Source organism: Dermacentor albipictus, chromosome 2 (assembly GCF_038994185.2).
Source record: "Dermacentor albipictus isolate Rhodes 1998 colony chromosome 2, USDA_Dalb.pri_finalv2, whole genome shotgun sequence".
NCBI classification, from domain to species: domain Eukaryota; kingdom Metazoa; phylum Arthropoda; class Arachnida; order Ixodida; family Ixodidae; genus Dermacentor; species Dermacentor albipictus.
Window position 1 is genome coordinate 195,690,535 of NC_091822.1, and position 27,568 is coordinate 195,718,102.

Below are 27,568 nucleotides of genomic sequence, written 5' to 3' on the forward strand. Positions count from 1 at the left end.
ACTGACAGCGCGAGGGCTAGATACACAGCGGTGCACCTGCACTCCTCGGGTGTTGTTGCGAACCAGCTCAGCGGAATAATACCGCGACGTTGCAAGCAAGGTGCATGAACCAAGTAACGAATTTTTCCTCAACTACGAAGCACAAATATCTTGGCGTGACACTCCACATTCCGTGGCAATGAAGACTCGCGGTACACACAATCGCAAGCACAGCACAAGTGTTGAGACTGCAAGCGCTGGTCACGTCTAGAAAAAAAAAAGTGCGAAGTGCGTTCGGAAGCATGCGGTAGCATGGCCGAGCATGCCAGGACTTGTTTAACCGCGAAGCTATTCGAGGAGCGGCACGGCTCCTGGAACTAATCGAATTGTTGTCGCCGCCGTCGTTGCCTCGGTCTTCTCCGAATAGCCGGGGTTAACTATCCTATATCTTCCACGCTTCATTTTCAACACAGGTACGCCGCTAGTAGCTTCGCAGCGCGCTGCACGGAACTTCTATGTAGGGTGCCTCGATGCGCGCGCCCCCCTTCGCCGCTCCGTGGCGGCGGAGGGGGGCGCGCGCATCGAGGCACCCTACTTCTATGTTGGCCTCTTCTGCGTGACGTAGCTCAAGGGGAGAGGGTGAGCCAGAAGGCCTTAAGTTCTCTAGAGGGTGTTGGCTGTATGCTGTATATTGGCCTCGAGCTCCATTACTGGAAAAGCTGGCGCCACCGTCGGCGTGACGTGCTATTAGGGATCACGTGGACATAGCGGCCGCGTCGGCTGCTTCGGGAGCGCCGAAGCGAGCTGAAAACGAGAGTTTAAATTCCCTCGTACGCTGAGGTCCTCATTTAGTGGAGAGATTTTCCCGCTTCAAGTGTCTCCTCTACAACGCTTGAAAGCACTACAATAGGTATTGGCTGCCTTTGAAGGCGCGCAACATGGTACGCTACTGCTCGGTGCCGCAGTGCCGGACGCAGTGCGCTGCCGCAGTGCCTTATTCACACGTAGCCGCAGGACAAAGAGCTGCGTGAAGCTTGGCTCGCAAAACATAAAACCGGCAAACAGACATCGGCTACAACCCGGGGATGCAACAAGCACAGACGCGAGGAAGATTTCTGCTACGGCGCCGGGTCTGCGATGTTCGGAAAATGCGCACCGAGACGCTCGCCGAGTCCGCTGCCCGATTAAGGTCATGACGGTTTGCTCTACGAACTTGTCGATGTCGTGTTGGGCTGCTGAGCACGAGTTCGCGGGATCGAATCCCGGCCAAGGCGGCAGCATTTCGATGGGGGCGAAATGCGAAAACACTCATGTGCTTAGATTTAGGTGCACGTTAAAGAACCCCAGGTGGTCAAAATTTCCGGAGTCTTCCACTACGGCGTGCCTCCAATAAGAAAGTGGCTTTGGCACGTAAAACCCCATAATATAATTTAATTTTTAACTTGTCGATGCTATAGATACTGGCAAGTTCACTGGAGTGGAAAGGGAGCGGTAAGAAGCACATTAAAAAAAAAAGCATGGCATATGGTCATGTTTGTGGTCTGAATTAATGCACTGGATTCCAAAAAAGAAGCAGCCGGAAATCGCACATTGAGAACACCGATAAACATACACTGCGACGCAACTCGAAAAATAATATTGAAACGTCCAAGAAATTAGAAGAAAAAAGAAGATTGAACCGTCGCGAGGGCACATCACAGTCCCCTCCCCGTAGGCGTCGAAGTCTCTACAATGAAATTATTTTTGAACAGCTTTGATAGCGTCTACGCAACAATGGTTGCTTGTATGGATGTCAAATGCTCATATTCTGCGGCCTAAAGCTCATGGCACGGTGCGAAAACGCGCACGCGGCGAAAGCGAAACAGTGCGCGGACAAGCATGCAGACGCGCAGTTGGTCGCTGCGAACCTGTGCGATCGCTGCATTGAGGCTTCATTCTATTACACTCCATTTAGTTATACAAACACTATAAGAACATATTTCACATAGTTTGCTCTCAGCGTTTGCCTACCTTTCACGCAAGAAGCCGGTTCGGGAGACACCATCGCGGCGACCGCGCGCAGTGGCGTTCACTGTACGTATTCGGTAAAGAGATAGCGTCTGTAAACAATTCTGTGCTTTCAGTTTGCCCAAGATTATTATTTAGACATTAAAAACTTCTCTCGTTTCGAAAGTACTTACAGAAATGTCCGGGAGAGCTCCCGCGTGGTGTTTTCAGAGAGCGCTGACAGCAAAACATATGAGGAGCGCGCCGCGTTATCCCTCATACTACGCCAACGAGGCGCTTCCGATAGATAGCGACTCCGTAACTCCTCGCCGCCAATGCGAGTGAAAGCGTGCGAGAATGAGCCGACGATGGTGGCTCAATCTTGGGCGTGCAAAGGAGGAAAGCAGTGAAAGCGGGGAGGAAGCGCGCCATCTTCCGTCGTGCGCAAGCCGCGTGGAGGGGGGGGCGGGTTCTTCTACTCCGGCAGCGGCTGTATGGCGGGGCCGCGCGGGCCCAATCTTGAAAAAAAAAACTGCAATGGGGACCGAGTCGCCATGTGCTGATAGCTTCGTGTGCGCGGTCATCGAGTGAGATGTGTTCATGTTTGCTTGCGCGCGCATGACACCATGCTTCTCAACTTAATCAGTAAGCGAATGTTCACAAGCTTATACGGCCGATAAAACTATATATATCCGTACTTCGTACAGCTCTCTAATAATTTTCTATCGCAATCGATACTTCAAATTTCCGGCAATACTGCGACTTTCTTATGTTCTGTATAGCTAGTCAGAGTGACGTTTGTACTTCGACTATGTATCAGAATAGTATCATCTGGCGGTCAGCCGTGTTGCAGCCATTGTGCGGCACATCGTTTGCAAGCACGCAGTCGGCGTGACGCGCAGTCTCGCCAGTTGTGCTTCAACCAACGCACCAGTCGCCGCTAATGTATTGTCGACGGGAGGTACCTGAGGGGAACTAGCGCTGGCCAGGAAGCGCAGTTTGAGGGTGCAGCTAAAACACGCTGATAGCGTCCGGTACAGAAGCCCCGAAAATGGCGCGACATATTGAACAACGGAAGCGCACGTCATTTGCTTCAGTTTGATGCGTCCAGCCACGCTCTATCCATCGCCAAGCGCATTGCGAGCAGCGCATATATAACTTAAAGGGTCACGCTAAACACGTTTTTCGTTGATTCCGCGGTGAGAGGCATACTGCAACTTGTTCTTTTTTTTTTTTCGCGCCTATACGACAACGCTGGGACAATGTGACGTTACGGGTTTCGAAGTACTATTCGTATTCGGGTCGTTTTGGCGCACTGCCACTTCTCAAAGTTTTCTAATGGTGTATTCGACGAGTCCCTACTGCGCTCCAACTCGGTTTGCAGCGATGCGTAGCCCTCTCGAGAATGGAGCCAGAGAAAGCATTGACCCAACCGAACGTGCTAGTTGCTCCCAAAATAATCGGAGTAGCCACGCAATGCGGATTCTGTCAGATTTTGGTCGCGCTCCTAGCTCAAAAGTTAGAGCGCCTCCGAGCAATCGATTTCGACGAGGCGAATGTAAACCGCTCCGCGAGAGCGCTCGAAAGTGACCAGTCGAATGTACCACAAGCTCCGTGCTTGGCTCCTTTAGAATGTATCACAATGTAGCACAACCCTGTAGTCCAAATGTTTAGGCCCCAAGCAGACTGTCAAAATCGATGACGTCATGGCAAACTGGTACATAAGGTCTATTCGATTCAGCCAAGTTCCTCTGCACTTATTCACGGTGCACTGCACCTAGGCCTTCGATTCCCCAAGGTGCAGGGGTGCACCCTGCATGCTCGTCCTCGATTGAACGGGGTGCAAGCAGTGACGTAGCAACGGGGGTGCCGGGGGGCCGTGGGCCCCGGGTGCACGGGGCCAGTAGGGGGGGGGGGGGGGGCTGTCATATACGTCTGAAAACACCCGAAAATTGTCGATATCCTCGCCTTACTCGACTACAACCGGAGGGGGGGGGGGGGGTTGACAGAAGAGCTATCGGCCCCGGGTGCCAGACGACCTAGCTACGTCACTGGATGCAAGGCAAAGTGCCGCCGCGGTGCAGTGCACCTTTGAACCTTGCAGTGAGTGGGTGAACTGGCATCCCCTGCACCTTTTCATTTGTGCTGCCACGCACCTTTTTCTGAATCGGACAAACCTACGTTTTTTTAAGCCAGCTTCGCCAGACATCTTGTGTTATTGTTTTTTCTGTTTACCCTTCTCATCTCGCAGTAACTCCGCAGCCTTTTCTTTTTGGTATTGCAGAAGGGCAATTTACTAATATAGCTCAACTTTTTTCCTTGGGGCATTCGATCCAAAACCTCACTCACGGCTGATGCCATTACCCGTTCCTTTGCCCCCTCAATAAGCCTCATGCGCAGCCGATAGGGGCACTGCAAACAGCACTCCGGTGACGTCAGAGGGAGGATTCGCTATTCTCGTATGCTATGCTCTGGCTAAAAAGCTTCACTTTCACGCGTTTGCTCGCGCTCCGACTGCGTGCTCGCTTAGCATGGCGATCTCCTATTACTAAACAGTTTTAATATAGCGTACGCTAAAAATAGCGGGTCGTCACTGCGCATGCGCTGAACGCTAAACGAAATAGCGGTTATTGGCCTCGAGCTCCACCACTGGAAGAGCTGGCGCCACCGTCGGCGTGACGTGGCATGAGGGATCACGTGGACACAGCGGCCGCGTCGGCTGCTTCGGAGGGGCCGAAGCGAGCTGAAAACGAAAGTTTAAAACACCCAGCTGCGCTGCGGTTCTGATTAAGTGGTTAGGCTTTACCGCCTTGGGTGTCTGCTTGACAACATTTGAAAGTACTATAATAGGTAGTGGCTGCCTTTAAAGGCGTGCAGCATGGTAGGCTACTGCTCAGTGCCGCAGTGCCCGACGTACGCAACGGAGCCCGGTGTCAGCCTTATTCACATGTAGCCGCCAGGACAAGGAGCTGCGTGAAGCTTGGCTCGCGAAACTTAGAACCGGCAGACAGTCATCGGCTGCAATTCGGGTATGCAGCAAGCACAGAGGCGAGGAAGATTTCTACTACGGCGCCGGGACTGCGATGTTCGGCGAGTAGCAGAAAACGCGTACTAAGACGCTCGCCCGCGCCCGCTGTCCGGTTAATGCCATGACGGTTTGGTCTATGAAATTGATGCTAGATACTGGCAAGTTCACTGGAACGGAAAGGGAGCTCGATGAGGATAGGCAAAAGAGCGGTAAGACGCACATTTAAAGAAAGGCACGGGGTATGGTCATGTTTTTGTTAGGAATTAATGCACTGGATTAAGAACAAGCAGAGGGAAATCGCACTCTGAGAAGACCGATAAACATACAGTGCGACGCAACTTGACAAATAATATTGAAATGTCCAAGAATTTAAAATTATGGGGTTTTACATGCCAAAACAACTTTCTGATTATGAAGCACGCCGTAGTGCAGGGCTCCGGAAATTTCGACCACCTGGGGTTCTTTAACGTGCACCTAAATCTAAGTACACGTGTCCAAGAATTTAGAAGACAAAAAAAGATTGAATCGTCGCGAAGGCACATCACAGTCGTCGTATGAGTCGAAGTCCCTTGTTAAAACGAAATTGTTTTTGAAGTTCTGACATCGTCAGAAGACAAAAAAAGATTGAATCGTCGCGACGGCACATCACAGTCGTCGTATGAGTCGAAGTCCCTTGTTAAAACGAAATTGTTTTTGAAGTTCTGACATCGTCCACGCAACAATGGTTGCTGTTGTACTGTCATGTGCTCATATGCTGCGGCCTAAAGCTCACGCACGGTGCGAAAACGCGCTCACACCGAAAGCAAAACATTGTGTGCGGACATGCATGCAGACGCGCAGTAGATCGCTGGGGGCCCGTGCGATCGTTGCAGTGAGGCTTCATTCTGTTATGCTCCATTTGGTTATACAGAGAACCCATTGTAAGAACATATTTAACATGGTTTACTGTCAGCATTTGCCTACCTTTCATGCAAGAAGCTGGTTCGGGAGACTCCATCGCGGCGACCGCGCGCAGTGGCGTTTACTGTACGTATTCGGTAAAGAGATAGCGTCTGTAAACGATCCTGTGCTTTCAGTTTGCCTAAGATTATTATATCGACAGTCAGATGTCCAGTAGGGCTGCCGCGTGGTTTTTATTGAGCGCCGTAAGCGAAACCTAAAAGGAGCGCGCCTTGTGATCCCTCATACTACGCAAAGGAGGTGCTTCCGACAGATGGCGACTCCGTAAGTCCTCGTGTGTGCGGGCGTACGCAACGCAAACGAGTTAGCGTTAGCGTTTTTGCGTGGTTCGCTGAGTTTGCGTGAAACATGGTGGCGGTCCCGGCTGCCCGCTTCGAATTGAATTTGGCGTTGCTTTTGTAAAATGCACTTCACTCGTAGCAAATGATTGTGTAAACGGCGTTCGCTTAGTCTCAGGCCGCTTTGACGACAGAGTATTATGGATAACCTCGTGGTTTCTTCAAGATTGCTTCTCGTTTCGAACGAGTCGAAGCCTAACGAAAGAAATGGATGGATGGACCATCACCCCTTTGAAACGGGGCGATGGCAGTTGCCACGACGCTCAGCCTGTTATTTTTAACTGTGCTGCAAGTTATTAAAATTCGTCATTTTCTTTAAGTACATCTTCCTATACGTTTAACCTTATGTCACATCTCTGCTTTTGAGTCAACAATCCTCCAATCGCTTTTTGCTAATTTCCACCGCATTTTTATTTACTTTACTATTGTTATCTCTCAACCCAATGGCCTAAGGAAGCGTGATTGTGCCCGCATCGACATCGGGAAGGATACCATCACATTTTAGTATGAGGTGTTCTATTGTTTCTAAAGATTTACGACACACAGTACATGTATCTTCTGGTTCGTTAAATTTCTTTTTGTAAGTCCGCGGTCTAAGACATCCTGACCAAGCTTCAAAGAGTAGGGCACTGCCTTGAGTTATCATAAAATGCTTCCTTCCTGATCTGCTCTTCCCAGTATCGATATAGTTCAGCACTATGCTTGTTTTCCATTGAATTTATCCAATTTTTACCTTCCACGTTTGTAACCTGTCGTTTAATGCTCGGTCTTTCTCCGTCCTCGTGTCTCGCATACCTACTGGTTAGCTTCCTAGTTCTTTTCCGCCACTGTGAGTCAACGCTCTTTCTGTATAGGTATTTAAACACCTTAGCTACCCACCTGTTATCGTCCAATTTCCTTAGGCGTTTTTCGTATAAGATTTTACTCTGAGCTTTCTGTGCTCCGAATGATGCCCAGCCCATATCCCCCTGTACTGCTTCGTTTGTGGTTTTCCCGTGGGCACCTAGTGCTAATCTTCCAACAGCTCTCAGATTTACTTCCAATCTTGACTGAACTTCTGCCCTTAAGCACAGGACCACATTCCCAAAAGTGAACCCCGGCACCATTACTCCCTTGCAAATGCCTCTCAGTACCTCGTACCTGTTGTACCCCCACAATGACCTATGTTTCATTATCCCGGCATCTCTTCACCCTTTTGCTACGAGAGACTGTGCTTTTTCATGCCCATCTGCCCTTTGTTTATCCATACCCCGAGATATTTGTATTCGGCCACTCGGGGTATTTCATGGCCTTGTATTGCAAGCTCCTGATCAGTTGTATTGTTGAAAAACATCCCACCGGACTTAGCTGCACTAAAACTGAAACCTAGACTGTCCCCTTCGTCTTCACAGTAATTAACCAGTTTGCAAAGTACAATATCGTCCGGAAGACAACAAACATTATATATTGTGTATCTTTTATGCTACCACCCATTGTGTTAGCTCCGTGGCTATGGCGTTGCGCTGCCAAGTTCGAGGTCGCCGATTCGACACCGGTCTCATTTCGATGGGGGCGAAATGCAAAAAACGCTTGTGCAAAGGTGCATTTAGATGCACGTTAATGAAAACTATGTGGTCAAAATTAATCCGCAGTTCCCCACTACGGCGAGCCTAATAATATGATGATAATATAATAACATGATGGTTTTTTATGTAATATCATCGAATTTATTTTTTTATATAAATAAATTTTTTTTTCATATAATAACAGCCGTCGCGGGCAGGGACAGTCATAGACCTCGTGACTCAATCATAGAGCACCGCGCCGAACGAGTAAATGAGACTCGCACATTCAGAAATGAAGCCCTGTCACAGGGATGATTCGCAAAATTTCGTGTCGGTTAAGCGGCATTGTAGTTAAATACAAATTTTAGATTTCGCACATAATTCTAGTCGCTTGGTGTTGCAAACCTCAAACTTTTTCTGACAATAAAATTACAATAATTCTTATGACAAGCAGTTTATCGCAAACATTAGATGCACCATGGTCTATCATGTTTCGCAATCGTCAAGCATGCATTACACAACTTTCTTACAAAATAGATCAGATTACGACTTTCTAATGCAAAAATTTTGTTTGTTTAGGTTAGCAGAAATTATTTCCGTTCAACGCACTTTTAGACTACCGACGACGACTCCGAAAGCATCATTTATCAGTGTCATGAAAATATTGTTATAAAGAGAGAGAAAACGATGGCAAGCTTGTGAAAATTTTACTGTCTTCGCGTGTGTTTAGTGTACATTAATGCGACGTGTTTAGTGCTTAGGACTGCTACTTGTTTGGTCAAGTACCAGCAAGCCTAAGCGTTTCAATTTCCTTGTATTAGTTCTAAAAATGTACGACATGCTTAAGAACAAAATATTTTGTGAACAGTGGTGGCAGCAAAGGTTGCCACTTGTTTTTTTCACACAATAGCAATACTTCTCAACGATAGATGAACCACATGTGTGCAATGTGCTCGCTACCACCCGTTGCAGGAGTAAAGAAAGAAAAAATTATGCTGAGCTAACTAACGGCGAGCTGTGTTACAGGGAAAGTAACCAAGCTTAAATAAAATTATCTTGCAAAGGTCAGCACTGCAGCGCAAGACTATATAACTTTGTTTTCTCCGCCAATCTTGTCCGCCCTTGTATCAGACGTTCCAGATCGTATTTTTATAAAGCAGTGCATGCACCAACTTGCACAGTGATCACGTCCCAAGAATGGCATCAAACGTCTTTCGTGATATGCTTAATGCGCTGGGCAGCAACAAAATGGGATTGTCCACGGCCATCGGAGCAGGTGATTGAACATGCAGTACGCGCTACACAGCCCAACACAGTATTACAGAGCAAACATGGTAGCTGAAGGTCAAATGCTGCAGTTCGTCAAAAAAGGGCCAACAAATCATTATAAGCGCGCCACAACAACAGAACTGCAATGATGAAAAACCACTGCCCTCCACGCAAGTGTACACATTGACTAGCAGATGACGCCAGGAGCAAGCCACCTTAAGGGTGGTGACAACTGCGCCGCCGCTGGATTTCGCAGGGAACAGTTCCTAAAACAATCCTTATACACTGTTCTATGAACCTGCCGACTCACATTTTAAATGCTCGTAGCGAGCACACGCACAGCGCAGCAGGGAAGTCACTCCCTTTTCCACCCCCCCTTACGTCACGCGAGAAGGCGCCATTAAAGGATCTCGGGGCTAATACAGATGAGCAAGAGGTCAGTAAAGTTGCTATTCCTATGCACAAATGCTAGTGATATCGGTAGCGAAAATATCTGATCATACCAATGCGGTCGCTGCCTCCCTCCCTTCTTGTGGCAACTATCTGGCGTTAAAAGGGAATGGGCTGAGCAGCGTGGCCCGCTTTAAAGGTATGCCAATAAACCTTTGAGCAGCGTTTCCAATTGGGCTTATTGGTTAAGCATCATACAGGGGAACTGCGCAGCAGAGACAAAGCACTGTATCTTGTCGCCTTCAACTTACGGCACATACTCAAAAGGGGAAGATTGACCATGGTTCACAATGGGAACATAACTACTTGCTTCCTGTTAACCTTCTGTACAGTACTACCTATATTTAAATAAGGATAATTTTCTTTTTAAAGTGGTCATGCCAATTTTCGACGAAGGTGCCAGACTTAAAGAATTATATCTTGAACAATTGAGCAGGAAATGGTACAGCAATTCTGTATTCCCACATGACGCAAAAAGGTTTGATGATACAAACCCACACCTACTCAAGTACAGATCTAATTGTGGTATTCGACATCGCAATAGGGTAATCAAAATTCTGCATTGCTGAGAGGGACACAACAGGACATTCCGGGGAGAACACTGATGGTATCTTTGACTGGTCGCCTGTATGCCCCGAAGCAGAGTCGGGTAGATCGGTCGTTTCCCGAGCCCAAAGGTAGGGGACAAGCGCGCAAGCCGAACGTGCGACTCGCTCTCGGAGGATGAAATTGCCGATGCAAAACCACGCGACTACTGCCAACATCCAATGATTCGCCTGTCTAAAGCTCCCGGCACTGCCAGAAAAACCAGCAGACGTGCCGGCGGGACGAGCGTTCGTCGAGACGCCAGCATGCAGTGGCCTAGGTTGCCAAGGTTACGGTGGGCCGTCGCCAACAGCAGTGACGTGGCGCTGCGATGACGTTTCAATCTCGATGACTGCTCCGACGACAGGGCTAGGAGCGCCTCAGAGCGCTCCAAGACGGAGGAGAGCAATCGAGAAGAACCAGCCGAACGCAGGGCGTGCACCCTCTTTCAACCAGCCGAAGACAACGCCGCTCGCGAGAGCGCTCCAGAGCGCTCAGAAACGACCAGCCGAAGATAGCATAAGTGTCAGTAATACAGTGTAGCAATGAGGGGCTCTATGCATCTTTTTTAACGCGATAGCGTTAAGAGCCCTGTGTCGCAGAAAATCCAGCGTTGGCGTTGGACGCTGTTTTGGCAAGATTTTCGAACCATTGATACCCAGGCCCACCACATGGCGCAAGGAAGCCACTGAACTAATAAATTTCTCAAGCTAAAATACGTAGAAAAATCGTAAAGTACGACTTGCACACAACCTACAGATAGCGTGGGATTGTAATTTTACTATATGAGAAAACATCATTCTGTTAAGCGAAAACTCAAAGAAACACCTTTTCCAGCGTTTCTACCATACATAGACCGGACATGGCTTCCGCCATTTGCGCGTGCCGGCACATATCTCGGACGCCAAGCGGCGTGCCCGTTTCCTTGAAACACTTTCAGATGGCGCTTGCCTACGCTGCATCGCGGCCCACGCAAGAAGCCGAGTTTCTACCAGAAAGCCTGTCTTCGTGCACAGTGTTCGCTGCGAGCATTTTCTGGTAAGCATTGCAATAACATACGTTCCAGTTGCCAAGTGTGAGCAGTCGGGGACCTTTGAATGCTATCGTGCTCCACTCTAAAAGGCGAAGCTTGAGCGCCCTCCAAATTTTTGTTCCTCTCTTCATCTTTCTCAGATTTTGGGCTGTTCACCTGTACAAGATTGTGCTCAATGTACTACGCAATTATCCCAAAAGTGGTACAAAAAGCCACCGAGACAGCAATGGCTGGGGCTTACACTGAAACATCTTAAGAGACTGCTTTTGAAAAATTCCACTTTAATCAATGCACAGTTACGGGCAAAGAAGAGTCTTTGTGTGCTCCAGTTCAGTCCAGTGGTTTCACAGGTGCTCCTTGACTTGTTCTCAATGGCACTCACCAGAAGTGCTCTCAAAGGCATAATCAGAGGCACTTCAAAGGCAATGCAAACAACGCACTGGGAGTCCCTCAGGAGAGGAAGCTTTATCTGCTGCCCAACTCCAATGCTGCCTATTAAAATATATACATGCAAAAGGTAGAAATGCTTTTGAGAGATAAACTGTAGATCAACTTTTAGGAAATTTGTTGCACTCGAGAGGAAAGTTAAATTTTAGTGACTGTAGAAAGCGCAATTTCAATTTAGGACCTGAATGCATTTACAAAAATTGCCAAATTTAGTACGCAAATTTACAGATCTGTAATGCTGCACCAAAACTTATTGCAGTTCTGTGAACTGCATCCATTAGGTTTAAGCATCAAAAGGGGACAAATTTTATTTCCTAAATTACAGCTTATGTGGATTTGTTACAATGCTTACAAGAGTTTTGCAAGTCTTATTTACAAATGAGGAAGATATTTAACAGGGATATATAACTGATTAAATTTTGTCTCTCTTAGACATATTATTAAATGTTTTCAAATTGTGATATTCTTCATTGCTGAGCTAGTGTTGTAACCTTGATAGCTTCGTTTCTCTAAATTTTGCAATTTTCAGCAATATTTACTTTAAAATTGATGGCATAAGTAAAGAATGTACTTCCAACAGTCAACAGATTTTAACTTTTTTTTATATATGCAACAAACAATCAAATTCATTGCAGTGGTTGAGAAAAATTGTTTCTTTTCCATGTCTTTAAATAGGAGCAGCAGAGCTAAAGCTTCCTCTTAATGGCTCAAGCTGTTATTGGTATATGGGGCTGGATGGAGCCCATTGCCTGCTTCTGGAATCGCAGCAGTGTGGTGCAAGCACACTGCACTTCTAAATAGGCCTGGCAATGTGAAACACAATACTGCAGCTCAGCCGGACAGTGAATCTGTGCACTACTGTGCCATTATACATTTCTCTCTCCCAGCATGCACCTCAAAGTTATACATGTACTGGACTTCATGGTAACATTCCTGTGGGCGCTGCACTGCTGGAACTAGGGCACACACACACACAAAGAGAGAGAGAGAGAGACAGTGAATGGCCTCTCTACATTTTGTCACACTGCCTGAGCAGCTTCCCAAACAGTCAAACAAGAGACTGGAAATGTCTGCCCGCGCCGCGCACACACAGTGCCTTGTTTATTCGCAGCCTGCGCAGTTGTGGTGCTGCCTCCGGCGGTGATGGAGAGGAGGAAGAGGGGGGGCGTGGCCCGGCCTCCTTCTTCAGGTCCCGGACTTTGGGTGGTGCGCCGGCGCGCGATGCCCGGGGCTGGCCCCTGCCCCACGGTCCCCCTGTCCAGGGGGCCCCCATGGCCTTGTTGCCTCAGTCCACCTGCAACATTACACATACCACCACCATCAATTCTGGCAGCCCATGCAGCATCCTTTTGAGGCTGCTGTTAAAAGCTATAGGTCCTATAGGCCCTGCACAAGGTTCAATATGTGCAGGGCCTAACCACAGCTCTGGCTGCAGTGGTGTATCATGAACAGTTATCCAAGAAGATTACAGAAAATCTAGGTCACAATAACGTAAAACTAATCCAGTTTTTATTCCAAATTCGCCATTAGCACTCCGTGATTTGTCATAATTTTGACCAATCACTGAGGGGTAATGGAAGATTTGCAATAAAGACAGAAGCATAGTTCCATGTTACCACGACAACAGTGTCAGTCTATGAGGGTTACTACAATTGTGCAGGAACACACATAACCAGCATCAAAATCATGGAAACTGCAGCAACATGTCACTTGTTTACACAATGACGGTCACTACTAATGGCATTGCACAATCAGCAAACCAGATTTGCCATTCCGATGTGCATATGAAGCTCTGGAGCAAGTGGACGCCTCCTCACCTGCCTGATGCTGCTGCTGCCGCTGCCTGGCTCCTCAGTAGGGCTGCTGTGCTGCGAAGTGGGCTGTGGAGGAAGAGGGAGGCTGTCCAAAACAGTGCCTGTCCCCCTGGTAAGATGAGTCCTGGGAGAGCATGCCCTCGGCCTGCGAGCGAAGCTCCTCCCCCAGGAAGCAGCTCTCTTGTGACAGCTGCGACAGGGCGCCCACTCCAGGCTGCGACAGTGGCCCACTGCCACCCGGCTGGGACAGTACTCCCTGAACACACAATGGGCACAAGTCTCGTCAAATCTGGCCTTTTACCACCCCAGTATGTAATACACAACTAGAGAGGCTATACATGCCAAAATCAAATAAAGCTGAATCAACGGCTTACCCTCAAAGGATGTTTGACATGGCACGTTTAAACAGTGCAAAAAGACAACAAAGATCACTTACATAGAGCACCTGCACTGGTCCTGTGTATAAGCGTTCTTTGTTGTCGTTATGTCACAATTACTTGCCCATACAGAGGTACTCGACAGACAAGGCATTTGCACTGCAAATGGTGTGCTGTTGAGCAAGAGAACAGTGCAAACAAAAGGGGCACAAAAGGGGCACAATTCCATTGTCTGTGTAATATGTAACTAAATGCTCGGTATATGCAGGCATCACAGAGTATGGGGATGGACACAAGAGCCGGTAGGGCACCAAAGAATGACATCTGAAATATTTTTCTGCGCTAATGCAATGGCAGCATTAATTGCTTGGTAATGGGTGCAAGAACAAATTGCCGGCATTACAAAAGTCCCACTGCCTGCTTTTCTTCAGCAAGTCCTAGTCCCTGTAGCAACGAAACTAAGTTTAATGCGAGGTGTGATGAATTATATTTCAGTTGCTCCAGCTTCACAGTGGCGTGCCAGCTATCATGAATGGGGTAAGAAGCGTAAAATGAAGGTCATCACACATGGCAGTGAGCATGTCAGTTTTTCAAAGCAGATACGAATTTGTTTGCTAGTTGCTCATGCCCTCATGAAATACGGTCAAAAATTAATGAAAAAATGTTTAGCCCTTACAGGAGAATATAAGATAGCCGGCGCTCGGCAATGAATGTGTGCTGCAGCACGGTTTTGCAGGACCACGTGCCCTTTGCATTGGTGGAGAAAATCCGGCCACCAGTCCCCACGAAAATGGGTGAAAGAGGCAAAGAAAGCTATTCGCTTTAGGATCCCGTGGACACAACAACAGAAGGATGGAGAAGGGGGGATTGCAACAAGGAAGCACCCGTACCTGGCTAGCTTGACTGTTGAATTGCGAGCCTGGTGGTGCGCGCCGTCCTGGTGGAGGCTGTTGCTGCTGGCGGGCTGTGCGGCGGGGTGGGGGGCCCTTTGCTGGGCCAGCAGCCCCTCGCCGTGCCTGCAGTGCTTGCTGGTGCTGATTGTAGAAGCGCGGTGGAACATGTGCCATGTTCATGAACAGCCCCACAGGCACAGGAAGGCCAGGATTGGCTGCAGCCCGCTCTGCAGGGCCAATGTACGCCAGTGGGTCGTGGTGCCGGCCAAAAGCTGTCTCAGGGAAGTTCTCCTTGAGGGGTGCCCAGGCTCCACGGCCAGTGTTCCGCCAGTCTGGCCCACCATTCAGCTGGGATGAGCGGTCATACACACTACCAGGCACCATGGCCTCTCGAGCATCAAACACAGTGGTGCTCATGAAGTGGCCACCTGGGTTCACCGTGTTGACCAGCTTGCGTGGCTTACTGAACTGGATTAGACTTTCCTTGAGGTTATTTAGGGGACCTTCGACCAGCACTCTATTCTCCTTGTAGAAGCTCAGCAAGTGGTTCCACAGAGGCTGCTTTGACAGCACCTTGGGATTCCCCACAATAATAAGACCATAGCGAGCTCGTGTCAGTGCCACATTCAGACGACGGGGGTCGTTGAGAAATCCAATGCCCTGGTGCTCATTGGACCGCACACAGGACATCACGATCAGGTCCTTCTCTCGGCCCTGCAGGTGCCAGGATAAAATGAGCACACTGGAAGGCAGCTGGAAAGCTTAAACCTGAACTTCCTACCACTGATAACAACCAAAGCAAGCTTGAAAGCATAGTTGGATCTATAAGGCAGGTCCATGTTGCAAAAGCTGCTTTGTTTTAGAGTCCCAAAAGACTCAAGGAACTCAAGAAAAAGAATACAGATGCTGCAGCTCGAAGCCATAAAGAAAATGCAGAATGTTCAACGGCCCAACTGTTTTTATAAGAAGTTAGCACTATAGTGGCACAATGCACTTTTAAAATAGAAGCAGAAGATGAACTGCTTTTTGCCTCGCCAATGAACACATGAAACAGCGTGCAGCTGAGATAAGAAACTCAAGGCGCATGCGGTGACGCGAAGGCAGCCCTTTGTGATGCTAATACAGTGAAATCTCGTTGATACGATTCGGCTAAATACGTTTTTCGGCATAATACGTTTTTTTTTCGTTCCCGGCCGATGCCCTATAGAGGTAAATGCATTTTTGTACGGCTAATACGATCGTATTTCCACGTCGGTTTGGATAATACGATCCCGGAAACGTCTTCTGTATGATGATAACATCAGAGCCAGTCCTTTGAAGCGGGTGGGCAGAGCTACTGAAATTAACATCGAGCGAAACGACAGGCACGGCGGACTAAAGACGCGGCGACGCGCGCTTTGTATGCTCGAGGTTTGGCCTGGCTCGGCTCGGCTAGAGTCCGGCCGTGCTTCTGCACAGCGCCTGCAGCAGTGTGGCGGCCTCTGGGAGCAATTTTCGCAAGCTCGCACACCAAACGCACCGCATCGTCGGCGCGGTTGAGGCGCTATTGGCGTTTTTCCGCGATGTGATGCGGAGCGCTGATTGGCCGGAGCAGCGCGTTCAAATCCCGCGGGGTAAAGCGCGCCTACCATTGGCTGCTGCGCCGGCGGCGGCGGCTGCTCAAATCCCGCGGGCTAAAGCGCGCCTGCCATTGGCTGCTGCCCGGGCGGCGGCGGCTCCTCCCTGTGATGGCGCGCTCGCGTCCCTTGCTCGCCTGCTTTCGAGCTGTTCATCGCCTAGCGCTATCTTTTAGATTATTTGCTCAGCTTTCTCTTTTTTTCGCTAGTTCTTCGCTGCACGCGATGCCGGCAAAGCCCAAGACAGTGCAGATGTTCGGTGCACGGGAGCGCGATATGCGTCTTGTACGAGCATCGAACTTCCTATCTTCCGCAGCGAGTGCCGACTGCGTAGACGCTTTTCAGCGGCGAAACTGTGCTTTCGGCTGTCGCCAGTCGAAAATCTGACACACTGAGTGTGCCTGGAGCCGCAAGAGCTAATTAGAAGCTCCGCAGGAGCTTTCTAATAAAAAAAAAAAAACACGTGTTCAACTTTAAGGCCTGTTTTCTCGGAATGTATTTTTTCGCTAGTAGTGGTGCTAGGGAAGGCGATATCTCAAGAACCGCTTTTCAGATTTGTATGCCGTTTTTTTATTCTGTTCCTGAGTGACTTTGCCAGGGGGTAACAGGCTTCTTTTTTTGAAAGTTGGTGCAGTTAATTTATAATAAGCAATTAATTTTTGATGAATGTGGTCATTACTGGCTACATCAAATTCAAAGTTGTCTTAAAATTTTTTGGAGGGGAAATTAAAGAAAAGGGCTCTTTAGCCCCCTGGGATATCTATCAAGGAATCATCACAGTGAATTTCAGCTTCCTACGATGTCCTGGCATTTCTCCAGGCTTTTCCTCAGGCATATACATGAATCACCTAGTTAAACCTCAATAACTCTGGAACTAATAAACATATCTTCATGAAACTTTGCAGTTCCTTATAGTTCGGTGGTGTGAACATATCCTGAAAGTTTCATCTGGATATCTTAAAAAATAAGAAAGTTCGGTCTCCAGGGTAGCCTCCCCCCTTAATAAAAGCAAGTTCTGTGCCAAGTATGTATTATTCGCGATCTTTTGGAGTCCGTTTTGGATAATACGATTTTTGGATAATACGTTTTTATTTTCGGTGCCCGTGAGAATCGTATCAACGAGATTCCACTGTAATGAGTACAGACTGTATAAGAACGAAGTATGTGATTCAATGAAATGAAAACCATCAATATATAATAAAATATTGAAATTTATTGTGACTGACCTGTAAGTTGGCGACATTAGTGCTAGTAGTGCAAACAGTTCTAGTAAGGAAAAGATTGGCATCAACCTAGCAGTAGGAAGAGGAAACATATACGGGTTTCTCAAAAAGGCAGCTTTGCAGTCAAAGAAATGTTTTTTTCTTGAACGGAAAATTCGGAGACCAACGCCTCAACTGGACAGTCGCTCTAACATCTCAGCTAACCAGAAAGCAAGCACATTGCAGTCTGAGGTCTGTGAAGCTTCCTTTTAGAGATATCCCTATGGACTTCCTTTGCAGCTTTGTGCTCCTTTAAAATGTATGCCAATCTTTCACTTTCATGAAGCTTGTAAGTTTAGAAAACTGTCTTGCTGTAAAGTTTCAATAGGTGGCAGATGAGTACAGTTGAACAACCATAGTAATAATCTTAGTGTAAAGACTGCTCCTTTAAAATGTATGCCGCTCTTTCACTTTCATGAAGCTTGTAAGTTTAGAAAGCTGTCTTGCTGTAAAGTTTCAATAGGTGGAAGATGAGTACAGTTGAACAACCATAGTAATAATCTTAGTGTAAAGACGGCTGACCCACTTGAGACCAGCACCAAAGAACAATTTTCTGTTATCACGTTTCTTACAAATGAAGAAGTAAAACCTATTGAAATTGATTACATTATGAAAGCTAAGCGTCATAATGCCTGACTGTCACACCAGGTAGCGTACGAGTGGAGTAGAAAATTTACTGACTACTGATGATGAAACAGGTGGTGCTCAGATGTAGGAATTTCGGAGTGCAGAAAAAGCTGCCTCGTGCAGTGAAGAGATATCCTACGGGGTGGTCATTGTCGCAATAGACGGCAGCATTGTGCAAGAGAGGTGTCAACAGCAGTGACGACGACATAGACAATGGCACGTCTCTGACACAGACCCCAATCAAGTTGCTAATTGATTTCATGCAAGCTAAATTATTGCCCCCGGTGTTCGCGCAGCAGCTGCACGTGACGAACCCCACAGTTGTGAACCTGAAACTCCCGCGAAAGCAAGTGCAGATTTCTGACTGTTTCAGCATGCATAACGTTTGGGATGCTGTTTAGAGGTATAAATAAGCACTTTATTTTTCACTGCCTACTTTGTAGATATACATTTAACGTAAGCGGCAAATTTGGTGTACACGAATTTTGAAACCTCTAGTAGAAATAGCAATAAAAGTTTTTTTATTTACAAGAGCGTCCATCCTTCACATACTAGTTCATAATTCCCATTTTACTGACCCACATGCATGTACAACAATGCAAGTCAGTAAATGGGCAAGGATCTGTCTATGTTGCTCCACTCGTGTGATAACCAACCTGGAAGGCGTCCACGCTGGCCACCTCAATTTCCTGGTACAGCTTGGCATGCAGAGCCCCCTGAAACTGCATGTGCTGCACCAGGTAGGCACGTTGACCTTCATAAGGCGTGATGACGCCGACCTGCTGAGGCTTGACACCGCTGCGCAGGAAGCGTGTGCAGATCTTCTCCACGAGTGCGGCCTCGGTGCGGTTCAGGTACGAGGTGCCACTGCCCGCCATCTCCTCTTGGCCCTGACAGGCATAGAAGAGCATTGGCCGCTCTGGCTGTGGCCACGGGAAATCCAGACCACGCATGCGGCGCTCGTCGGCAAACACGCCGTTCTGCAGGGAGCCCTCGTAGAAGAAGTTTGATGGAAATTGGGCCAGCTGAGGGTGCATGCGGTACTGCACCTCCAGGCGCAAGGGCCGAATGCCGAGTACCACAAGCCGCTCAAAGAGCGACTGCGACAGCCCAGCCCGTGCTGCCTTCTTGCACATCACCACAGGGCCCAGCTGGCAGTGGTCACCTACCAGGATCAGCTGCATCACGAGAGTCACTAATCAGCCCTAAAATAGAGTGTGCACATATCGTTTGGAACCTTTACACTAAAATATTAACAAATCGGAACGAATCCAAGGAAAGGTTGTGATGTTTATAGTCGTTGAACTTTTTGAATCCAACTTTCCCAGTGAAAGGCAGTCCAATGAAATACAGCTACTTGAAGTATGAAGAAAAGAATTAAGATTACAGCTTATTCGTATGCTTTTAACAGAAAACTAGCAATTGAGCACTCACCCTTTGTGTCATCCTCAATGTTCAGATCTTCCCATCATGACAATGAACTAACAGCTAACTTTGCATGAACAAACATACAGTAAAACCTTGTTAAATGTACCTACTTAAAATGCAGATGTGACGAATCCCCAACTCAGTTTCCATAGAGCCTAAATATATTAGCTGACCCCATAGTGGCACGTCATGTGACTATCGGTTAGTGAGTACCACAATCACTCTTTTTTCACGTCGCATAAAGGTTAACCCCGTCATTTCAACTGATTGTCTAGACAACAGCACACTGTGTCGCAAAAGATCGTCTGACTTTTTGGTTAGTAGAGAGGCCGGTCAACCAATGATATACACTTATATGTGAATCCGGCAATGCCTAATTGCCTATATGGATAAGCACCAGAAGTGGCAGCATCAGCAAAGAATATAACCACCAATGGACGTGACAGTACGCACAACACAGAAGAGGGCACGCATCCGGGCCGCATTCCTCACTCGCGCATGCGAGATTGAACCGCCGTTCACCAGCTCGCCTCACACGCTTTCACTCATACAGAACCTCACGGTGATGGCGACAGCAGAAATGCGCCTGGAGTGTCCACATAATTGCTATCGCAATAAAACACAGCACTGGACAGCAAAAAGCTTGGTAGTGAACGTCACAGTAGCTAGACCTAGCGTTGCCAAAGGTGGTGGTTATGGCTGCCAGCGGATCTGCGTGCAAGAGGCTCGAGGCAGCGCAGTAATCAAAATGGCGGTGGTGGAGGCTTCGATTATTTCCGCTTCGGAACTGCGGTCATGGCAAACTTGTAGAGTGCCCGCCTCAGTTGCGCGAGATAGTGGGTTCGGTTCCTATTACCAAGTCCGGAAAATGGACGGCGAAGGTTTCTTGTGTCAGAAATTTCAATGACTATGGTGTACACAACGGTGCCGAAACACTTAGCAGAAGTCGCTAACCTGTCACTAACAGAAGTAATCGGTGATGCGCGCCTACACATGCATGCACACAAATTTACGCCACGTATTTTTTTTTTCTTCGCGCACAACGTTGAGGAGTTTCTCCTAAGCTCTTCTTCTATGGCAGGGTCAGAGGAATGCTGGTCGGAGGCACCACCTCGGGATTTGGTGTGCTGCTGAGAGCATTGTCACAATGCAGTATGTTCGAATTAACCGTCGCAAATGCTTGTGCGTTCGAATTACCGGGCGTCTTTGCCCATTGGAATACACATAACTTTGAGGGGACCACGTCGTCAGTTTGAATAAACCGAATGTTCGAATTAAACATGTTCAAAGTAAAGAGATTGGACTATAACAGGCTTTGTCACGTGAAATGAATAAATACTGCACACTTGCTTTTTCATTGCACTCAGAGTTCCGTTTTTGACAGGTAAGTGGGCGATCTCATGCTATTTCGGTTATGCAGTGCTATCGTTCAATACATAATTTTGCCGAGCTCCGGCCAACTGTAACTTAACGAGATTTTACTGTACTAATGTAGGCAAGCAATTTCTTCTTTAATGTCCTCTAATACATTCTGCATAGCTAAGACAAGTATTTTCATTGCATGGCACTGTGAAACGCATTCTCACCTGTTTGGCCCCAAGTACAACGGGCACCATGCACTCTGGCTCAGTGGCCTGCATGCTCTCGTCGATGAGGATAGAGTGGAACTTGAAGCGCGCTAGCCGAGGGTCTCCTGCCCCAACACACGTGCAGCAGATGACATCGGCAGCCTGCAAGGCCACCATTCTCAGGCTTAATAATTAAAACACTGGTAGCCCTTCCCTACGCTGTACGCAAAATACTTATTTGATTTTTTTGGTAGTAATCCTGCGCTGATATAAGAATGCATAGCATGGTCCACAGTTACCTCACCAGGCCGCATCGGATATCTTGGTTATATATACCGGAAATTGTAAACCACCATCTAGGGAGAATTATACCACAATGATCTCAAATTCTTTCATTAATAGAGGACCTGGGAGAAATTGAAATGTCCTGAATATATGCAGACAGAAGGCAAGCTCCCAACACAGACACTCTCTTGCCCTAACTAATGTCCACAGGCAACAGTCATTCTCTGCCCTCTACCATACTGTAGATGAAGGGCCACATCATGTACGCTTCATGTACATGATCCCCACCTCCTTTCTTCTCCTCCTTTAATGCTGCATGGCACCTTTGTGATGTAGATTTAACATGTTCTGCATTGAATGAATTATCAAAGAAACATGCCATGATCGATGACATTGCAGACGTATGTGGACACTCCTTTGGTATGACACGGTTGCTCTACTAGCAAGCAAGGCCCACTCAAAAGTAAAAGCATTTGGGCTGCTGTTCGAATTTTAGCTGCTTTTACAGCATATGCAATACCTTCCAGACCATTGCCAGCGCATGAGCTATGCACCAAGCTTGCTCACTGCGCCCAAGCCTGGTGAAGGACACTTTGTAGAAAATGTCCTATTAGTACAAGTTACCAATTACAGCTTCATTATGGAATTGTATGAATATTTTTTATGCACATAATACAATGTAGCAGCCATTTGTTTTTTTCTCTCAATAAAAAAAAGAGCTGTACCAGCTATACGGTGGCTTTATTACAAGGCAGGTGTTCCCTGAAAAGCTTTTTGACCACAGTAAGAGAATGGCATTGATTTGTTGATTGGCTCCTGTGAACATGTGAGCCAAATACTATTGCACTGCATGCAATAGAGAATTTGCCATCTCGTGTCAAGAGGCAATGACATATCACTAGCTCTCGCTTCCGGAATGTCATCATGAAGTGTCATAGCAAGCAGCTGGACCCACAACAGCTACTGGCTGATTTCGTAAGTGTGAGAACATTCTCAGTAATCAATTATTGCTAATCCGAGTTAAATGAAAAATATATGTCTGCAATCTCAAAAAGACAGAAAAAAGAAAAACCAGTTAATCTTTTCAGTGCTGGTTTTGCATAGGTGCATCTGCTGTGTGCAGCCTCCGAGATGAAAAGCGCAGAGCAGATACTGCAGCCGACACTGTCCCCTTGCGCCCCCTTGCCGTTTCCCCCGTGTAGCTTCCAGCGCACTTATTGGAAAGGAAACGGAAAGTCGCTGATAGATCTGATAACTATGTCTAAGTTTACTTGTGCTTGAAGGATTCGAAACATTTTTGCAGCAGGAGATTTGTCAGGCAATGTAATTCAACAGTGATGTCATGCTATGATGACTTAGAAAAGTGTTTCAGGGCCGCGCTAGGCATGGATATACTTGGAAGGTTTAGCTCAGGGCTTACAACACACCAAACACAAATAGCACTTGAGAAATGCAGAAATGTTCTTGTAACACAATTGTTGAACTAGGTTGAATGAACCTTGTTGAATTTAAAAGAGAAAGTTAAATTCCAGTGCTCTAAGTACCCCATGTTTAAGAGGCCTGCTAATAGATAGCCTAAGTGGCAAGCAACCAACAATTTTTTGATTAAGGATCAAGCACCAAGGTTAAAATTGCACAACCATGCACCAAAATGGGATACAGCCTAAACCTTGCGTATTCACTTACAGTTTGCGTTAAACTGCACCTTTGTCCATGCAAATGTTGGATTAAAAAATCTGCACACATGTATTTCAACGTAACATAACAATTATGTGAAATTCACAGGATTTAACAGTTTGATTTACCACGCGATGATACGCATATTGTAATTGGAGGCTACATAGTTGTGAATGTGATGCTTAATTTTTTTTTTAATTTGCACACGCATTCAGGAAAAGGGCTAGGAAGTCTGCTTTAAGCAGTAATTGCAATTTATTGCTTCCTTTTTTATATGCAACAAAGTTTGCCTAGATTAGCACAGCAGAGGCCAAATCCGAGCACTTTGATGTTTCAGTGGCACATTTTGAAACTTTGGGATAATGCTTCAACAAACACTTCCTCCACAACTTTTTTTTTGTGATAAAACTCGAAGGACTGCCAATATCAGTAAAACTTACTCTTACTAATCAGCCATTAGAGTGGGCTGTCAACACATGCAGAAGAGAGACAATATTAACTACAAAACATTTATAATTAAGACATTACAGCTTCGCGTACACCTAGTCTCCCTAATATGAGGCCACACCTGACCACCAGCTGAGCCATGCTTTAGCAAAATCCACAAGCTAGCTTCAGGTTACACCATGACAAAGCATGGGCTGCTAGACGCTCGAGCACGGTGACACGTGCACCCACCTCTAAGAGCTCACGCTCGCAGGCTTTTTTGAGCATGCGGTAGCGCTTCTCGTCAGCTGACGACAGCTCGCCCGTCTCGTCCTTCAGCTGCTGCAGCTTGTGCAGCTCAGAGTGGCCATCCATGCTGCGGATCTGGTTGTGCAGTGCCAAGAAGGACACGGGTGAGTTCAGGGCCTCTCTACTCTTGGCACACAAACGCACCACCCGCAGACCCGTTTGGTGTACTTTCTCCGTCAGCTGGTCCACAGCAATGTTGCTGGGTGCACACACTAGGACAGGCCCTGTGCTCTGTTTGGCCAGGTGGTACACAACTGTTGCCGATGTCACCGTCTTGCCCGTGCCTGGTGGTCCCTGGATGAGCGACAGTGGCCGCTGCAGTGCGTGCTTCACTGCATACACCTGTGAGCGGTTCAGCTCAGGCAGCTGAGGCGCTGAAAAGTGCTTGGGCAATGGGCAGCGCATCACCACTTCCTCCACCTCGTGGCCTAGCAGCCGATGGTAGATGTATGCCGATACCGAGCACTCGTCGACGGCAAACTTGCGGAGTGCGGCCTGCATCCTACAATGGTGACCAACAAGCACAAATCACAACACGGACAAGACAGGCAGCTCTCATTATTTCTCACAGGGTCTGAATTTGTTTGGCAGGCAAATAATGCACCTTCCTCACACTTTCAGCAACAATGTCCAGTGCCAATAAGGCCTCTTTTTATAACATCTATACCGTATTTTCCAGTGTATAAGACGCACCCTTGTATAAGACGCACTCGCCATATATGAAGGCTCTCATTGAAAAAGTTGGTATATAAGACGCACCCGTGTATAAGACGCACCCCAGTTTACCCACTTAGGCTAGTCAGGGTTAATTAAACACGCTTGATCGACCATCGCGAAATGAACAATGGGTGGACTCATCTGATCGCATAAAAGCTCCGTAGAGCTAAATAAAGTTATCCTACCCACCTATCTGTGAGAAGTTCTTGGTTTATGGTTTATGGGGTTTAACGTCCCAAAGCGACTCAGGCTATGAGAGACGCCGTAGTGAAAAGCCCCGGAAATTTCGACCACCTGAGGTTCCTTAACGGGCACTGACATCGCACAGTACACGGGCCTCAAGTATTTCTCCTTCAAAGAAATTCTAGCCGCCGCGGCCGGGATTGAACGCGCGTCGTTTGGGTCAGCAGTCGAGCACCATAACCACTGAGCCACCGCGGCGGCCTGTGAGAAGTTCTTAAGCAATCCTAAGTGATCGCAAAAGGCAACACTCACGCCATACCCGCCCACGTTTTAGCAAAAAAGAAAGAAAAATACGACGAAAGAACTGTCCCATATGCCCATAACAACATTTTATTTTTACTTAAAACCATCGAAGTCTTCATCTTCGGATGCGCTCTCAAAAAGCTCGCCCATTTCTGGAGGCAACGCGGCTGAAGCATTCTCTTCATACTCAGAACCGCTGGTCTGATTGTCGTCGTGCTCGGTTGGCGATGAAGCTAGCAGGCCAGCTTTCCGGAACCGTGCAGTTATGGTTGCCACTCTAACAGCACTCCAGGCCTCATGGACCCACTTCGCAGCTTCGCTGTAAGAAGCGCGCGTCATGCGTCCAGTTGCGGTGTAGCTGTGCTCGCCTTCCGTCATCCACGCCTCCCAAATACGTCGCAAAATAGCTTTAAAGCTGCGGTTGACGGAAATATCCAAAGGCTGTAGAACCTTCGTCAAACCACCGGGTATTATTGTAGGGGTACAGTTCTTCGCCTTGATTTGCCTCAGTGTCAAGTCAGTAATGTGCGCCCGCATGCTATCCATAACCAGAAGGCCTTTCCGGGAGTACTTTTCGAGCCAAACTCCCATCATTTGCTCATCCATCCAGCCCTTCTGGTTAGTTGAGACAATAACACCACGCGGAAAGCTTTCTTTTGGCATCGTTTTCCTTTTAAAAATTATCATCGGCGGCAGCTTTGTTCCGTCAGCACAGCACGCAAGTTCGACAGTGAAGTGAGACTTTTCGTGCCTAGTTGTTCGTACTGTGACAGTCTTATCACCTTTCTGAGCGACACTTTTTTACATAGGGATGTCAAATGTTAGAGGCACTTCGTCCATGTTTACGATGTGGCTGTCGATGATGTTATTCTTTTCGACTTCCTTCTTCACAAATTCATGGAACTTCTCCACTTTCTCTCTGAAATCGTCTGGTAGTTGTTGAGACATTGTCGTTCGCGCTCTTATTGACAAGGCTTTGCGCTGCATAAATCTATAGCACCATGACGGCCCACCAACAAAATCAGCGGCACCGATTTCACTCGCCAAAGTGCGTGCTTTCAAGCGCAACTGCACGGTTGACAGAGCCCTACCTTGAGCCCGTTGTTCAAGAGCCCACTTGAAGAGCCGGTCTTCAAGTTCAGGCCACCGCGCCTTCTTCCCGCGGTCAGCCCTCTTTCCGCTCTTCATTGCCTGCAGTTTGGCGGACGACTGTCGCCACGTGCGAATCATCTTCTCGGTGACGTCGAAATGGCGGCCCGCAGCCCGATTTCCGTTTTCGGTAGCATACTCGACCGCAGATAATTTGAACTTTGCGGTGTATCTCTTGCGCAACTTCGGTGGCGTACTGTAGTAAGACCGAGCACGACAGGTGTAGGTAGTGGAAAACACACGCCGAAGTCACCAACACAGACGTAATACGTACACGGTTGCGAAGTTGCAAAGAATGACTAAAAAATAACGCCGGCTTGGCTTGTCTTGACAATGTCGAAAAGCGCGACTGTCGGCATCTTTGGGAATTCCACATTACTTTTGCTTGCGCCTCCGAAACGACCGCGTGTTTGCGATTCTGGAAGTCGTCATCCCCGCCGTTTCATGATAAAGTTCACCTAAAAAAAGTTGCGCATGGCGGTCCCTGTATTGAAGTATTAACCGTGCTACTACCGCATCATTGGTAGTGATATTTTTTTTCGGTGAAAAAAGCTTGAGCATGAACCTGAGTAATTTCTGAACCCGCAAAAAAAAACGAAAAATTCGCATATAAGACGCACCCTTGTATAGGACGCACCAGCAAGATTTTTGGAAAAAAAACGCGTCTTATACACCGGAAAATACGGTACTTGGAAAAGACAGTAGTGCACACAAAAGGCATCGTTTTGCAGTCAGCTTACTATATATACTATGATTATTAGGGCCAGCTTCCTGCTTTATCAGCCTAGCTTTCAACTGACTGGACACAGCACCCTGCATTTCCTTAAACAGAAGCTCTCCAAATTTGTGCAGTTAAACGGCTTCTTATAAAAGTTGGGATGAACATGAATTTCAGACATGTGCCTGACATTGCAGAGTGTGATCCCAATTGAAATTAAGAATCATTAAAAAAAAGAAAAAGAAGGCTAAACTCATTTTTATAACGTAATAAACTAATTATGAGGCCCTACACCGCAACACACACCTGTCAAAGGACGTGGACTTCCACACAAAGTCAACCACAAAGTTGGAGGTGCACTCAGATGGGACGCCCAAGTTTGTCTTCATTTCAATGCCTACTTCCTCACTGTAGTCTGTGTAAATTAGTCAAGAAAAAAAGCCCCAAGGCAGACAGAAAACACCAATAGCAAAGTCTATCCTAGAATTTAAAAACATGAGCATGCCAAAACAACAAAAATTTTAAGAGTGAATGAAAATCAAGGTTTAATTCCCCAATTACTTGCTCCATGTTACTTTTGACCACCTGGGGTTCTTT

At 47.3% G+C, this 27,568-nt stretch overlaps 1 protein-coding gene across 1 annotated transcript in view; it reads right to left on the reverse strand.

Annotated features, from left to right (window-relative positions):
- Window positions 1–12,686: 12,686 nt before the first annotated feature.
- Upf1 (Upf1 RNA helicase) overlaps window positions 12,687–27,568 on the reverse strand; it is a 37,477-nt gene continuing 22,595 nt past the window's right edge. Inside the window, exons 6-12 of the mRNA XM_065427568.1 lie at window positions 27,278–27,386; window positions 23,845–24,403; window positions 21,223–21,366; window positions 18,865–19,386; window positions 14,701–15,417; window positions 13,437–13,689; window positions 12,687–12,913 (exon numbers count right to left, since the gene is read on the reverse strand). Coding sequence (XP_065283640.1) covers window positions 13,471–13,689; window positions 14,701–15,417; window positions 18,865–19,386; window positions 21,223–21,366; window positions 23,845–24,403; window positions 27,278–27,386 — 2,270 coding nt within the window. The 3' untranslated portion in view covers window positions 12,687–12,913; window positions 13,437–13,470. The remainder of the gene's footprint in view (window positions 12,914–13,436; window positions 13,690–14,700; window positions 15,418–18,864; window positions 19,387–21,222; window positions 21,367–23,844; window positions 24,404–27,277; window positions 27,387–27,568) is intronic.